We start from the raw sequence: 16,274 nt of genomic DNA, 5'->3' as shown, positions 1-16,274 counted from the left end.
TTTGACGTTGCAATATATGATATAGCAACAAACAAACGGTGTGGCGAAAAACATCATACCAACAAAATAGTGAGCATGGCAATAGAGTCTCCAAACTGTAGCAACATAATAGTAAGCGTGGCAATAGAGGGTCCAGGTATAGCAACCTATATTGATCGTGGCAATAGAGAGGCAACCTCTAACAACCAAACATTTATTGTGGAAATAGAAGGTTGCACCTATAGCAACCATAATGTTTAGTGTGGCAATAGAGAGGCTACCTCTAGCAACCAAATATTTGCCGTGGCAATAGAGGGTTCCACCTGTAGCAACCACATAGATAGTGTGGCAATAGAGAGGCCAACTGTAGCAACCAAATATTTATCATGGCAATAGAGGGTTCCACCTACAGCAACCACAGAGATAGCGTGGCAATAGAGGGTCTATCTATTGCAATTCTATTGATGTGTGGCAATAAAGTCTATTGCAACACCCATTGTCGTTGCTAGTGCACCTATTGCCACTCTTTGGGTATGTGGCAACAGGTATTTCTGGCAACACCGGGTTGTTTATACTATTGCAACGCCATGATGGTTGTATATACTATAGCTTGCAACACCACATGGTGTTGCAACAACACTCCATTGTGTTGCAATAGGGGAAAACCTATCGCAACACCAAAATGGGTCGTGGTGCAAACTTTAGACCATGGTTACTGTGGCAACGCCTGCCAACGAAATTTTTGTGTTGCAATCTTATCTATTGCAACCATTTTTGGTATATTGCAATACTTTTAGGCCGTTGCATCAGGGGTAAAACCTTATAGTGACTCTTGCAGCCCAAACCTATATAAATCTGTGTCTTGTATCCTCGCTTTTACCTTCAAGTTCCATGTCCAACGATCCCCCACCAACCAATCTACTACCTCGGGACACCCCCTCGGTAGGTTGCCAGGTATAAAACACCGACATCTGGCATGCCAGGTAGGGGTGATTCTCGAGATCATCGGGCGAGCTTGAAGGACCTCATCATCAAAACCAAAAGTCGTTGTCACCTCCAGAAGTCATTGAGCGCGAGAGCAAGTCGGCGCGCGTCATCGGTATCACCGGGACTCATCGAATTCGAAAAGAAGTCTCCACGCGTTGTTCTAGATCAAGGCAAAGGCACGGGAACAAGGCAATTCGGGACTCGTCGATTCCGAATAAAAGTCCATCGTAGAATAGCAGCACTCCGCAACGAATCCATCCATCTCCAAAAGTTGCGGCACCGCACACTGCTGACGTCCAAATACAGGAAGCGGAATTGAGTGTCAGCACATACACCGAGACGGAATAGAGCATCCAGCTGCTGCCCCTGTTCGTATGAAACAAAATTCAACTTGGTTTGTGCTACACGCACACGGAAGACCACCACAAGATTCCAAGATCTTCGCGCCTAACGTACATAGAAGATGTACGCGAGCACTACTGCATCGATGTCTGGCCACATCGACTCGCCGACGACTACTTCGACTACTCATCTCAACTAAAAACTAGTCGAGAATAGGTCTCACACCATCGACAACTAGTCAGAATCGACTCCGACTAGTCGGCTTCGTCAACAACCGTCGTGGCTTAACGATGACCGCCACAACTTCGTCAACAATCGTCCACGAATCAAGCTAAGTCACTATTTTAATTATTTTATATAATTTTTCTAGCTTGTTTTCCACATGCAGGGCAACGCGCTGAGTACTTTTTGTGTACATCTCTCAACGGTAATTACCCTCTAGAGCTACATTTCGCCTATTATTCCTGGGGCATGTTAACCGACAGCCATGGGCTTGGTACACTAAATTACAGAGGCTATAGCCATGGGCTTGATACACCGAATTACGGAGCCTATAGCCACAGGCTTGGTACACCGAATTAGGAGGCTCTGCCACGAAGTTTGGTGCACTGAGTGCTAGAGGCTCACAGCGGCTACACCCTTGTGAGGCACAAATCCTATGCGCGGCAAACACGCACTCTCCTCACCAAAAGACAGAGAAGTCTCAAAGACTACAATATGCGCAATCATGCAGTCTTTTTGTCGCAATGCCGACTACTTATTTTAAATACTTCTCTTAGCAGTTGTTAATCTACTCGAGCAGAACATGCCTCAATTCGTGAAAGCCTTGGATCTTTTGTCATGCCTAAATGCTAGGATGCGAAACAAAGATCTCCACAGCAGCAGTGCCAATACGCGTACACGAGACAAAGATCTCACATGCAGTAGCAATGGCTAAACAGAGAATGAGAGCCTAAATGTAATAGGCTAACTACTCGGGAAAAATATGGCCGAAACAAGAGCATAACACAACATTTACATTCATCACTGAATAAATTTCGGTAGTATCCTCATAATGTATGCATCTCTTTTTCTAGGTCAAGCTTTCGCGACGACTCTCCAAGACGCTCAACGTACCTCCAGTGGCTTAGCTAGCTTCCAAGCTTTGGGGCTAAGCGCCAAATAACTACTCAACGTGGCTTCTACGGCTCACCTGGCTCATAAGCTCGAGGGCTGGGCACCGCAAAACTACTCAAATGATGACTTGTATGACACCGCAAAACTACTCTCGAGACCATCAAATTGATTATTTAATCATTCCAAGGCTCGAGGGCTGATAAACTACACCCAACAGTTGATTTTTTCAAGATAAAGAAAAAGGATTCAAGATTCTGTTGACCCTCAGCCTAATTCTTCGATTCAACCTAAGGCTCGGGGGCTACTCCATATGGAGTGTGACTTTCGCCGCCCTTCATATCACAATCCTAAGATGATGATTACAAAATCAAGACTATCAAGGGCTTGAGCACACCATAGCCTCATGGTAGCTTTGAGGAACTTTGAAGATTCAGCCAGACAAAGTACTTGAGGAGCACTAAACTACTGGCGAGGATCTAAAAAGTACTCGAAGACTGCTACATTCAGCTATGAAACGCTCGAAAGCTTTTCGGGGATAGATCCCTAGTACTCGCAAGGAAGGAAGAAGACAGATTCCTACTAGGATTCACCTGTAATCCTACTAGCACTCATACATTCTAACTGACTAGTAATCCCACCCGCTGGAGTATACAAAGGAGGGCAGGGGTCCCTAGATCGGTAGGCGAAGACCTCCTAGAACCACAACAGAGGACCAAATACGCAACACAAACAACACCCAAGCACAACGCGCAATATACAACACCCCAAATAGGACGTAGGGTATTACGCTACTCTTATGGCTCGAACCTGTATAAAAATTGTGTCTTGTATCCTCGCTTTTACCTTCAAGTTTCAGGTCCGACAATCCCCCACCAACCAATCTACTACCTCGGGATACTCTCGGTAGGTTGCCGGGTATAAAACACTGACACCGGCATCATGCCATCTCCCCCATGCGAGCTTGTCTCTATGTCATCATGGTTATAACAACAGCCCTCCTCTCATATTTATGAGGAAGCTCGGGTTATAGAGTATGACACGAACTCTATCCTATACTACTAAATACAACTCAAGTCCCCTCGTAACCGGACTCGCACAAATATTCGACACAATATCTAACAAACTCCACCTTAGCGAATATTCCACCATTTTGAAGCCGTTATGCATGAACTTCCATGTACACCGAACTTGAGTTGTCACCTTTGACACTCTATGAAGAGCTGCCCGAAGAAACACTGCTATCCCTGCAATTCTCAATTCCGTGACTCCACCTGTAATTGTGCACACTTCTCCTCTATCACCACAATCTCTATCAAGCAAAATTAGATTTATCTCCAACCAAACAACAACTGAATCTAACACCATGCTCAAGCTGACTGCACACATGATACTAAGAACCTCTCAATCACTAGAGTCACATATCAGAATTGCCACATTAGCATTGTTCTTCCATTACCAGCTGCCATGCTACGCCTGACGTCTCACATCGTAGCCTCCTGCAGCCATGACCAACTAGATTACCCCAGTTGCAAGTACAGACACCACAGTCTATAGTTCCTTCTAGTTCAGCCCTTAAAGCTTCTTCGCACCTTTCAATCCATGCTTCAGAAACCCGGATGTACATCTTGAATCAATTTGCACCTTTGCTGATTTGGAAGCACGCAAACTCCTCCCATGCAAACCTACATCCTGAGCTCGCGCCGCGTGTCGCCACACCATAGAGAACAACAACCCATCAGTCGCCACACTCTTATGTTTTCATCGCTAATCATATCATCGCCTCTGGCCGCGGTATGACCAGCTTGTCGACGCTAGTATCTCCACCATGCACCACAGTATGTTCATCCTCCAAGTGAATTGTCCGCCAGCCATCATGAACTGTCCGTCATGTGCCCCGTGAACTGTTTGGCTCGATCTATCCATTAGAGGTAGACCCCAGTAAGCTACTCCACACCTCGATCATGTCAACTTGCTACCTGACTCCGTCATTCCTGAGCACCCACTAAACTGCCATTGAACTCCAATCGGTTGCCTTGCGCGCCACAAGTGAACACACTATAGATAGCCTCCACTCGTTGCCAATGAGCCCGCAACACCGGCCTAAGATCGGGTCCGCTGAACGCCACCTCTCCTCCTTCACCTGTTGCAATTCTCCATCAGCTTTCATGACGTTTTGTCGCACTCTATAGCTCCGCTGTGAATACAACCCTGCTACACTATGCACAACACATCTTGTCGCCATAAGCCGATCCGACCGAGGTGGCTTGCGGATCCCCAGACTGTCTCTCACAGTCTATCTGGGTTCCTCCCTGAACCCATACGTCATCATCGAGTCAACTTGTGTGATCCTTGCTTCATGCCTGCAAAAGCACCACCCGCTCGCGAGTCGCATGCCCACACACCAGCAGCTGCAGCTGATTCCAGGAACACCGCCCGTGTTGCCATGTTCCTCTCCTTGATCGATTTGCATCGCTGCCCAATAGTCCGTGTCTGATTCACCTGCACACTACAAAATCCACGCTACACGTAGCGTACCTGGTCGAGATCAAAAGGAAAAAACAAAGAAAAATAAACAATGTTTCCCTTTCCTAGTAGAAAGATTCTTGTTTTTCTTTCTCCTGTTCGGCCAATTTTTTTTTAATAGCAGCATGCGTAGATCGGACACTTCCCCCACACGTAACCGAGCAGGTAACTACCTCGCCAACGCCGCACGTGGCCTCCTGTTCAGGCACGTCCACACCGACTCCACGCTGCAGCTCCGGCAACCAACCATTGCGCCTGCTGCTGAATGTTGCCCTCGAGTCCCTGCATTGTACGCCGTCCACGCTAACACCCTGGCTTCCACGACGAATCGCCGTGCCTGCCTTCGAGGCATGCGCATGCGTGACATGCAGCCGACTCCTCGCAATACATCCGTACCGTATGTCTTCGATGACGACAACGACTAGCTTAGTCACCGCCGATAATACCATCGACCTGTTGTAACCACGGGTCCTGCCACTGCCATACCTTGCATCGTATCCCCGCACCAACCGTACGTTGCGACGCCTTATAGATGCATAACTCTCGAGACTTTTATAGATGCATAACTCTCGAGACTTCAGGTAATCTTCCACGTAGTCTCTAAATCCAATCTAACCATAGCTCTTGATATCAATTGTTAGAAAATTAACCCTCGCAGCGACGAGCCACCCGCTAATCTCCACCAACGAAAACGTAAATTGGATCTATGAAACGAACTTGCACGATCACAGATGACAACGCAGACACGATCTTTGTTGACGAGATTCAGGCAAAGCCTACATCCCCGGAGCATGATTATGAACACTCCTCCCCAATACCGCAACACCGGTCGCTCCGGGGTCCCGGCATCATGCCGCCCCCCCCCCCCCCCCCCCCCCGAGCTTGTCGTTATGATTACAATAGCAGCCCTCCTCTCATATTTATAAAGAGGCTCGGATTATAGAGTATGACACGAACTCTACACTATACTACTAAATACAACTCAAAACACCTTATAACTGGACTCGTACAAATATTCGTCACAATGTCTAACAGATTCTATCACACCACTAGGTTGCGACAACCCAATTGTGATTCGCTGCTGATGGCTCGCCGTACACGGAATCAAATTCAAGCGCTGTGACCTGGGAACCGAGAGCGATGATGCGCATATTCCTGATTCCTCCCAAGCCTATAGAAATAGAAGAACAATTTTCCCTATACACCCTACGTATGATGCATCAACAGCTTGTCATGCTCTAGATATATAGCAACTACAGGTTACATGTACATCCCCTCATTCTGGTCTCACGTGTATCTGATCACTTCTCTCACCTATCCAAGGCTATGGCGAGCTACTATTTGTCCTCCAGTTGGCTTTCAGAGGACGGTGTGGTTGTTATTTCTCAGTACAATACCATCAAGTGGTGTTGTCCAGATAAATGCTCTTGCTAGTTACGTTTTTTTGCTTAAAAAGGAGTAAGCTTACAAGAAATTTGCCAAATTAAAGAACATCCATTTCCCGTAGCCACGACGGTACCACTAACACAAATCCATGACACACTACTACAAAAAAAGATTCGTCTTGGTGTTCAAAAGGTTTCGTCCTGGCGGTCGCTTGCATTCCGTGACATACCACTACAGAAATGATAATTCATTGTTTCTGCTTTCTGATAAGTTGGTATACTGCTGATGCTGTTCTGCTTTCTGAAAGAGCATGGTGTAGCGATTGATGCTCTTTTGTTATACAGGTTATCATTTACCACGGATTAAAAAAAAGAATGGGTTTAAAGCTCAGTCAAGTGAAAGTATAAAAAATTGACCTAAACTACAAGGGAAAAAAGAAAGCAGCCATCAATACCTAGCACCAAAGCTTCTATGGCAGTAAGGATTTTTTTTCCCCATAACAGGACGATCCTGAATTTCATTACTTGGAAAAGCAATGAAAATACAATTTTAAACCATCTCAGCCAGATTTAATGTTTTACCTATGATCATATTATATAGACCAGAACAACAAACCAACACACAGGGTTGGAACTCATTGTCTAGAAGACACCCGAGTAGACTAACTAAGAGAACATCGGCGCAACAAAACACTACATCTAGCAGAGGCTTCCTTACACCAGGCATCCAAAGGAGAATCTACGATGTGGGTTATTGCGTAGAACACAAAACACCATCTGAGATATATGCTTTTGGCTAGATGTCTCCAATGTCATCTAAGCGTGCTGAGCACATGCACAGTCTGTACAAGTGTAGGCTGCGGCCGTGGTGGCAATCATAAAGTCTTCGCGATCACAAGAGCCCTCGATGGAAGCACCAAGATAACTCCATATGCTTTTTTAGATGAAAGAAGTTTTATTAAAAATAAAGTTCTGGCCTCTCTAACAAGCCGATACAGGCAGCCTATATAAAAGAGAGAGAAGAAAGAAATGGTAGAAGAATGAGACTTAGTATGCTCTAAGCAACACAAAATCTCACACTCAGTATATAAGATGTCGCCTAGAGGTGAAGGGTGAATAGACAAATCCTGCAATCAATTGCCAATTGTCAGAACTAAACTGGTCAAGCCGGTTTCCAAAACAGGCAGGCCGGTTTTAGGGAGATTAACCCAAACAGTAACTAAAACACTGCTAACAGAGCAAAACCAGTCAGGCGTGTTTCCAAAACCTGTCAGGCCGGCAGTGACACATGAAATCAGTGTTCAAGCCCCTCTAAGAGTTCTAGCACAAACTAAACTTGGATATATGCTTTGTAGATGATTCCAAGGAGGTTCAAGTAGTTCCTTCACACAACACAACCACATACACCAAAATAGATCGAAGCGGAAGAAGGAATAATTGCTAGAAATGAACAATTGAGGCAAACCAAATCAGAGACATGAGGAGTTGTTTTCCCTTCACCGCCATGAACCTATGTCTCTGTTGAGTAAGCTCTTAGGATATGATTCTCTTTCAACTCCTTCCTTGAGCCTGGGTCTCTTTCAGCCACTTTCTCCATTACACTGATGATGTTTTCCTTTGTGGAGGTAAGATTGCAGCCTGCACAAACTCGCCACCTGCCACCAGATGTGTCTCCAATCAATCGACATGGTCTTCATCACACTACTGCGCATGGGGCCACAACCACTTCTAGATCTAGGCACCTACTTGCCCCTGCATCTCACCACACGCCAGTGCCATTAGGCACCCGTGCTGAACGCAAGCCCCACCTCACCCAACACGGACATGAACCGAAACCAGGGATGAGAAGAGGGAGAGATACGAGATAGCAGGAGGAGGAGGGGGAGAGAAGGAGATGGTCACCACCACCACCACCGCCATTGCTCGGCGACAGCAATGGCCAGCAAGGCTGACGGCTGGTGGATGCTTTGGGTGGTTGGGAGAATCCTAGTTGCATTGCTTTGCTTATCACTTGTCATGCAGAACCCTAACTGATCCATCCCATTTGTTCTCTGTGATATGCATGCCCTTCATCTCTGTAATGCTAGCACCACGGATGTAGAATCCGTCCTTGAGGGAATGGCCAAGGCCAAGATCTGGCAGAGGTTGGCTGGGAGATAGATTTCACCGAGCGCGACTCCGTGAGGGTGAGTTAGTGAGTTCAGTGGTGGGGTCGAGCCACGGATGAGCAGGGGTGTGGGCCGGCACGGGTGATTGGAGGTGACAGGCAAGCAAATATAATTGTACTCATTGCCTGGAGCATTTGGAGCCGATATAATTTAATTGTTATAAGCATTTGGATAACGAGGAATGATTATATCTTCAATAGTAAAATTCTCACCTTAACTATAGCAAGATTTCAAATTTAAGCATGAGTTCCTCTCCTTATGCATAGGGCAAACAAGAGTTACTTTCCTCTTATAGAATAATGCATACTCCCTTTGTCCAAAAGACAATACAATTCTAGTTTTTATCCAAAGTCAAACTTTTTAAAGTTTGATCAAGTTTATAGAGAAGATTATCAATATTTATGACACAAAATAAGTACCGACAAGCATGGAATATATTTTTACAGTATGTCTATTTGGTGCTATATATGAATGTTGATACTGTTCTCTATAAATTTGGTCAAACTTAAGATAATTTGACTTATGACAAAACTAGAGTTGCATTCTTTTTAGAATGAAGAGAATACACAATATTGGCTGGTGTCAGAAGTTTCCATTTTATTTTCTATATCTTTAGTAGTTCTTTATAACCCTTCTTTTATTTTAAAATATATTAACTAGTAGGGGCCAGCCCCCTCCTTTTGCTCCAGAAAAAAAACATCCAACCACTTGCATTATTAGAAGTTAATTAGGATACCATATGAAAACAAAATTCTTTCAAGCACTAGATAAACCTGACGAGATTACCTACACCACTATCTCACCTTGTATCGTGCGATCAGTAGCATCATGTGCAATCTCTGGTGGATGCACTCGGAATGCGGTTGATTTCCACCTTTTCCAAAAAGGTAGGGACAACCTAGTTGCGATGGATTGCTGATCGCTCGTTGTGCATAGCTACGATGTACAATGATATGGTCTGGAAAGCGAGAGCGGTGATGCACAGATTCCTTATTCCTCCCAAGCCTATAGAATAAAGTCAACCCACATGTATGAAGCATCCTCAGTTTGTCATGCTCCAGATAGTAGCTACAGCTTCTATGGTGTCTCATGATCTCATCCTTCCCTTCATCATATTTATGGCACCCTTTGTCCTCCACTTGACTTTAAGAGGAGAGGTGCAGTAGTTGTTGCTTCTCTTGATAATGCCATCAACTGGGTGTTGTCCGTATCAATACTCTTGCTCGTTATTTTTTTTTATAAATCTCTTGTCGATGAAATGAGCACCCTACGGTCAGGAACCAGTAAGCGTGATCTTAACATGTAACAATCACAGGATGTGCTCTTGCAGTCAAACTTGAAATTAAGCACAGAAGTTAAAAAAAGAAACACGACCCACTTGCCGGTGGTGATCAACAAATCCAGTAGCACATCAAACGTTTTTTATTTTTATTTTCGCACGAGTGACTTTAATTCCATATTTGCAAAATCCTGGCTTGTCTTTCTTTGCTAGTTATCACTACACGATCGAGAGAGAGTGACGACAGAGGATGAAGTTTAGCATCATGCATGCACCCATGGCTCGCACAAGACCTGAACAATGGTAGTACGTAGCTAACAAGTCCAATAGAATCTGATAGAGCGGAACCAAGTCACGGTAGCAGTAAGCATAACACATGATATTTTTATTGGCAGCCAATGGCCATACTCGTGATGGCAATGGTGCGATACCTAGCGTCAGGTGCAGCCTTTGGGCTTTGGTGGGTGCACCCAGAATAAGGGTGATTACCTCACCCGACATTACAAGAGCGCGACAACCTAGTCGCGATGCGCTGCTGGTGGCTGGCCGTGCACAGAGACGTTGCTCGGAGCCGTGGCCTGAAAACAGAGGATTGGGATGCACAGATTCCTGATTCCTCCCAAGCCTATAGAAATAGAAGAACAATGTTTTCTCTACACCACCATGTATGATGCATCAACAGCTTGTCACACTCTAGATATACAGCAGCTACAGCTTACATGGCCACGTCTATCCGACCATTTCTCTCACCTATCCAAGGCTTTATTAACTAAGAGAACGGTGGTGGTTGTTTCTCCCTACAATACCATCAATGGTTTTGTCCATATTAATAGTCTAGCTAATTTTTTCTTAAAAAAGTAAGCTTGCTTTTTCCAAATTAATGAACATCCATTTCTGTAGAGAGGGCGGTAAATTACGGAAGCATCATCTACACCATGATGATCTGCTACGCCAATACACGAGCGATTCTAACGTGTGACAGTCACAGGATTAGCCACTCACCCACTCAGTATCAACTGGGGATAAAAATTCGGTGGCATGCCATGAGAAATTTTGAAAGACTTTCCAATTTAGTCAGTTGTTTCTTATCCTGATAAGTTGGCTGATGTTGTTATGCTTTTGAAAGATCCTGTTGAAGTGATCGATAGATGCTTCTTTGCTGTACAGATTACCAGTTACCACAGGTTAAAAAAAATTAAGCATGAAGGTTTTAAGCACAATCAAGTAAAAGAAAATAAAATGTTGACGTATAGCTAGAGGGGTAAAAAGAATGTGGCCGATATACACTAGAAGATTAGATGTAGTAATTTATAAAATTATTTCTCATCATAAGCTAAATGGAGAATTATGAGGTTCTTCTAAAATTTCCATGCTTCATAGTTCTCTATGTAACTTACGCTAGGCAATAATTTTATACATTAATGAATCTAGTATGAGGAATATTAGTTATTTTACTATAATTTTTTAAAGTGTTTTATTACCATAAAAATTCAGACAAGTTTTAAAAGTAGCCTAATCTCATGAATTTTTAGTTTCAAAACTATAAAGGTACACGTGAGTTTTTTTATGAAAAAAGGTTCATCTTCATTTGTTTTATCACTGCAAAAAGATTCATCATTTTTTGAGGTGATTTGGATATCATTTCGCCTGAGTGAACTGATAAAAGTGACGGGAATGTCAAATAAAGAATGTCAAAAAAGAATGAAAGTTAGAACTTGATTATATTAGGGAGGGAAAAATTTTCAGGACCAAGGAAGAAATTGAGTTATCTTGTAATGTCAAATAAGAAATTGCACTAAGGGTTTGAGAGAACACAGCCAAATCATGTTGAGAATATACTTCTGCCTCAACATCTCCAATAACATCTAAGCCAAACACATGCACGATTTGTATTACTATGGGCTGCCGACATGGTGGCATTGGTAAAGTCTTCGCCGTCATATGCAGTCCTCGGTGGATGCATCCAGAGTACGGGTGGGTGATCCCGCAACACGAGGAGAACCCTGGTTGCAATGCACTGCTTATTGCTCGTCGTGCACAGCCCCGAACTACTGTGTTGCTGTGAGGAACACGAGCAACATGATCCAGAGATCCCTGATTCCTCTCATTAATTCCTATAAGGCTATAAAACAACCGACCACCAAGCAAACAAAGAAAGCAGTATTGTATCCTACACCAACTATGCTGGGATCCACAGCTTATCATGTTCTATAGATAGCAGCTACAGCTTGCATTGGCGTCTCTCTTCCTGCCTCTCATGTGGACATGCAGACCAGATATTAGTAATCATCCAAGGCTATATATCCCTACCCTCGGTCCTTCACTAGGCTTTAACAAGGCGGTTGTTGTTGTTGTTGTTGTTACCCTGTACGACACCGTTACGTTTAAAGTGATGGTCCATATTACTCGCCATTTACTTTAGAGGAGGAATATGTTTCTAGAAAATTTTCAAACTAAAGACACTTCCATGCAAAGGGGTGGGGATGAATATGTAACTAACAAATGGGCTGTAGGCTGCAGCCCACGAGATAATTATAAATACCCTGATCTTAAGGTTGCATTATTGATAAAAACGAGCACCACAGCGGACACACACCAAGAACAATTTCCACATGACACAACTGAGTTTCACTTTCGATTAAGCTGCCGTCACGTGAATTGTTTGACGTGCAGTTGATTTTGATCAGCTCAGGGCATCAGCTTCTCCCGTGTTCCGCAAGAAAGCTATCTCGCCTACCCCCGCTCGGCTACGTGCACGCGGGCACAACATTCGCCAGATTCACAATTTTCTACCTGGCCTGCTCATGATAAATCTACCACATTACTACTACAAGGTCACTTCGGCAGAGTGCATATTTATCAAGAAGGCACGACCCTGGTTTGTGTAATTGGGTCAGATAGTGTTCCAATCAACAGATCGTGTTGATTCTCCAAAGTCTCAGCAATATAAAAGTTCCATGTCGATTTTCATCAGTCAGGCTAAGATAATCAAATGATCTAAACTACGACCGATCAGCACCAAGCAGACAATCGAGAGGTTGTCGTGGTTGCTAAATTCACACAAGCATCCTTCGTCTTCCATCCGTGTCTTCATCTTGTTCCAGCTGTTCCATACAGGAAAAGAATGAGTCAACAAACCAGAAATTATGGAAAACACAAAACCAGCTTCAAATTTTCTACAGCAGTTTAGTCCTGTGAACCCCAATGCATGCGTCTGCACAAGTTTCAGCGATGAAATCATTCACAGAACTTTTTATTTGTGTGTGGTACCATGGAGGTGTGACGAAATAGCTATGGGATTTTGTTTTGCATTTTGGTCTTCGAGAAGTGGAAGGTAATTATTGTGGAAACTGAAAATGACCTGGCATAGAGTCAGAATATTCAGACTGAATTTATACGTTTTTACCTCACTCGTAACCTTCCTAGACCTCTTCCCTATCTTTGATCTCTTTTGTTTCTTTGCTGCTTGCTCATCTAAAAGATCATCATCAGCATCTGTATAACCTGCAACTATTTTCAAAAACATTTAAATCATATTAAAAGTGGCATTTTTCCCTTCTTGTGCCAAGTAAACCTCACATCTGGTAACATATTTAAGCAGGCCTAGGCAAGGTTTAGAATCAAGAATTCGAGTGACATGCGGTTTCTTCATGGAAACTACTGGACCAAGAACATAGGAGAAGAATCTTTGCAAGGCACAACTCCCACAATGGTTACATGATAAATCAATAGAAAGATGGGAGCTTATTATACCATCTTCACCATTATGAAGGCCTTCAAAGTTTTCGATGTCCTCCATTTCCATTTGGATCTCATCAGGCTCAATGTACTCCATCTCATATTCCTGCATTGACAAGTGAACTCAAGTATATTGGAATGCATGTGAACAGCGAGAAAACAAAAAAATGAGCTTGTGACTATGAATGCTTACTTCTTCATCTTCTGGCACAAAAACAACATTTTTTCCATCATGTTCAACAATGTTGTCGAAGGGGTAATATATGCCTTTCTTCCGACGTTCCAGTAATTCACTTTGAATACACTGCAAGCTAGGAGGTTCATGTGTTAGAACGTGTCAATGGATAATCGGGACCTGATAAAGAATGTCAGGAAAATGACATTATCTATTTTTGCAGCCAGTTCAGCTTTGCTCGCTTTCATGTTACCAATCTGAGTTTTCTTCCTGGGTACGGTCATTAACTTCTCCCTAAAAGAGTGGGAAAATATGATTAGCAGTATTTCCATGTGCCAGAGAATAAAGTAATCAATAAGTTTTTTCTACAACAATGTACTGCTGTATCATTCATAGCCCTTTTTCTTATCACATTCAGAAGCAAAATAATAATGATGATGATGATGATGATAGAAACTATCATAGTATGGAAATCAGTAGCAGAAGTACCCACCTCACTTTCAGTTGAAGTTTTCTCATTCTTATTCGATACTGAGTCATTTTTGTCAGGCGCTGCTTGATTTTATGCACAAGTAACTGTGGCCAAAATTCCTAAAGGAAGGAATAAAGGCATGCTATCAGGGCTTGAGAAAATTTACACTTGGAAGTTTTCAATACAAAGTACAACATAAAGAGATACACACAAGATGCTTGTTGATAACTTCTATTGCTTTCTCATAGTTCCTTGGCAATTTAACCCTCTCCCACAATTTATTTGGCACATGAGCTCTTTCCGCAGTTTTCATGTACAAGTAAAAAATTCCTGCATAGCCCGTAAAGGGAAAACAGAATATATAACAATATCACAAAAATATTCAGATGATAACTATGCATAGCTTACAATTGAAAAGATCAAGAGCTTAACTAGAACTGATAGGCAAGTTAACAGGACACCCTTGGACAAAAAGATGCCTCAACTCCAATGTTTCTATTACTAACTCGTCCTTGTGGGCTAATTTGACCCATAAAGAAACACAACTTAAAGGGCTGTTAGGATGATACAATACTCTTCCATTCTCCTTAGTCCTAAAATGACCGATAAATGAGCCTCAATATCACCTTCTACATCATCAATAGGATATATATAGCACAGCCACAACAATCAGATAATCCTCAGAACCGAACTAACCAATTCTTACATGATAAAGATAGATCGTTAGAACTGCTCGGTAACTATTAATTTTTTGTCAACAGTGATTGTTCATTTATATTGTAGGTTATACAACTTTTTTTTCGTAAATAACACAAACAGTATAAGAATTATCATTGTCAAGTCGCTCGATTAATCAAAAAATCATTCCCTGCACACTGATCAGATGCACCGATTCAATTATATTGGCTAGTCAACTAATAATCAACTAATTTTTAATTAATGAAATATATATACCAGAACATGCTCTACAAGATGTTAATATCTTGAATTAGATTTACAGTAGGCGATAGGCTGACCTGAGCCAGCTAGTCGATTTGATCAACTAGCACTATAACAACTATTTGTTGCCCAAGAGACTAGATTCAATTTTGCGATTTGAAAACATTGGTTCTACACTTCTAATGATACACTCAAGCATCAATCTATTGGAGTAACCTGGTCCATTAGTTGCCGATCATTTGGTGCGTCGGCTGCAACCAAAACGTCTTAGTTAACTTTGGTGTTATAGAATTCTAACTTGGTTCATTAACAATCTGTTGGCCGTAGCTGATTAGATTATGTCCAAATTGGGGAGCAGTTGCTTTGGGGACTACACGCCGAAGCTAGACGGTAAAGACTATGTTCCTTGGTATTATGCTCAGTCAATTGTTGCACAAGCTACAATTGGGCACTATAATTAACTTTGGTTAAATAATCATCACATCTAAGAACTAAATTTCACTCGTGACATCGTGACACTGTCAGACGTGATAGGAAAATAAAGTAGTATATATCCCCAAACAACACATACTATGCACTAATAACAAATGACCATAGGTTATGAGGTCCATAACACACGGCCATTAACTAAGGCTTACCATCACTTTATGAATCACCAAACACACAAACAATTCAGATAACTTCATACCGATAGGAGGCGACATCGAACCATGGAAAGGCGATCGATCACTCACCATCGTGATCTTGGATGGTGGCGTAGCGGCTGTTGGCGAGGGGGCAGGAGCTCCGGTTGCAGATGCCCGTCACGTTGTAGGGATTCCTGCAGAAGATGCCCGTCTCGATCCTGCGAGAAACGCCGCAGCCGCTCCATCATCAGAAAAGAAGAAGGGGAAAAAGCAAAATTATAAACACGAGAAGATACGACGGCCGCCGTCGTACTTGGCCATGAAGCTGCAGTGGCCGTGGCGGATGCAGTGCCACACCACATCGTCGCTCATCTTCGACGACGGCGCTGACGCTGGGGGCTGGGTATTCTCCTGCTAGTAATGCTTGATTGATTGCCTAGGGTTTTTGGACGGCGGCGAGGTTTTGGTGTCCGGTGATGGGTTGGCCAGGGCCCAGGGGGAAGGGGCACCGCGGCGAGTACGTGCATGGATGGGTTTTTCTGAGG

At 43.2% G+C, this 16,274-nt stretch overlaps 1 protein-coding gene across 1 annotated transcript; it reads right to left on the bottom strand.

Annotated features, from left to right (window-relative positions):
• Nucleotides 1-12,835: 12,835 nt before the first annotated feature.
• On the bottom strand, nucleotides 12,836-14,424 carry LOC117840249 (uncharacterized). The gene is made up of 6 exons (XM_072291388.1): nucleotides 14,186-14,424; nucleotides 13,899-13,986; nucleotides 13,711-13,821; nucleotides 13,533-13,623; nucleotides 13,186-13,289; nucleotides 12,836-12,883 (listed from the first exon to the last, which is right to left on the bottom strand). Exons 1-6 carry the CDS (start codon nucleotides 14,230-14,232, stop codon nucleotides 12,836-12,838), a joined length of 489 nt encoding a protein of 162 aa, XP_072147489.1. The 5' UTR covers nucleotides 14,233-14,424.
• Between the last annotated feature and the right edge of the window lie 1,850 nt (nucleotides 14,425-16,274).

Source organism: Setaria viridis, chromosome 1 (assembly GCF_005286985.2).
Source record: "Setaria viridis chromosome 1, Setaria_viridis_v4.0, whole genome shotgun sequence".
NCBI lineage: Eukaryota > Viridiplantae > Streptophyta > Magnoliopsida > Poales > Poaceae > Setaria > Setaria viridis.
Note: the sequence above shows the minus strand (reverse complement) of the source record. Positions and strands in the feature narration are given on the sequence as shown.